We start from the raw sequence: 1,024 nt of genomic DNA on the forward strand, positions 1-1,024 counted from the left end.
AAAATAGACATCTGTATTGCTTAGCACATCCTGACCAGCTTCCTATCAAGACTCCTGAGTGTCTGAGTTACTAATAAGGCCTTTGGGTGGTGGATGTGCCTGCTGACACCAACTACCAACACTGTAGCAGTCCCATAAAGTCGGGGCTAGTAAGTTCTAGGAGTTCACTCTCCACCTCGGTTTCAGTAGCTCTAGCTGTATGTGGTTGCCTTCACCTGGACTATCTGTTGCTGATGAAACAGGCCCATCTGGTGTGCCAAATTACTGTGGATGTCTATCGTAGGAGGTGATAACTGTGACACTGAAGTGCTGCTATTTATTGACTGATTGTACAGCGGTGTAGACTGGGAGATTGGCTGTAGTTATGTACATGGCAGAATGGTGGTGGTTGGGTGGAATCAATCCCAGCCTGTCTGGGATGTCCTCAGTGTGATGCCCTTCGAGTGGTCCTTCTGCTGTCTGACTTGGAAGACTGTCTCTTTCTGGCAGGGAAGGCAGCCACACACACCACTTGTTTAGGCCAGGAGAGGTGGTGGCTGGGACAATGCTTGGTGGGGAAAACGTGGGACAAGAGTGGATCCAGAGATGCTGTGTGAGGAGCTGGGAGGAAAGGGTAACCCTGCCACCTTTTCTCTCTCTTTCCAGTGGCTCCTATCTCTCATAGCAGTGACCAGCCCACAGCCCTGCAGGAGAAATTCACAGAGTGGCTATGCGTCTCAGCGGTGCCACGAGGCAAAGGTCAGTACTGCTGGCAGGGGTACAGGAGGTGTTTGGGATGGTGACCATGAATGCTGGGGTCTGCTCTGACAGCAAGTGGCAGCAGGAGCAGACTGGAGAGGCAGATTCCAGAGGTGAGAGGTGGGGAGAAGAAGGATTGCCTGATAACATCTTAGGGGGAGGAGAAGGCCCTGGTAATGATATCCTGGTGGGCAGTGTGGCTGAGAACTCTGATCAAACAAAGGGGACAGCACAGGGGAGAGTAACAGTGGAGCAATAATGGATGGTAGCTCCAGTCAGGGAAAGA

General features: G+C 51.8%; 1 protein-coding gene across 1 annotated transcript in view; it reads left to right on the top strand.

Annotated features, from left to right (window-relative positions):
* Positions 1-645: 645 nt before the first annotated feature.
* Positions 646-1,024, top strand: part of LOC103807295 (C-type lectin domain family 4 member D-like) — a gene marked incomplete at both ends in the record, with an annotated part of 2,126 nt that continues 1,747 nt past the window's right edge. Inside the window, one exon of the mRNA XM_009080021.1 lies at positions 646-738. Within this exon, the coding sequence (XP_009078269.1) occupies positions 646-738 (93 nt within the window). The remainder of the gene's footprint in view (positions 739-1,024) is intronic.

This window comes from Acanthisitta chloris, unplaced genomic scaffold (genome assembly GCF_000695815.1).
Source record: "Acanthisitta chloris isolate BGI_N310 unplaced genomic scaffold, ASM69581v1 scaffold518, whole genome shotgun sequence".
In the NCBI taxonomy this organism is placed as follows: Eukaryota; Metazoa; Chordata; class Aves; order Passeriformes; family Acanthisittidae; genus Acanthisitta; species Acanthisitta chloris.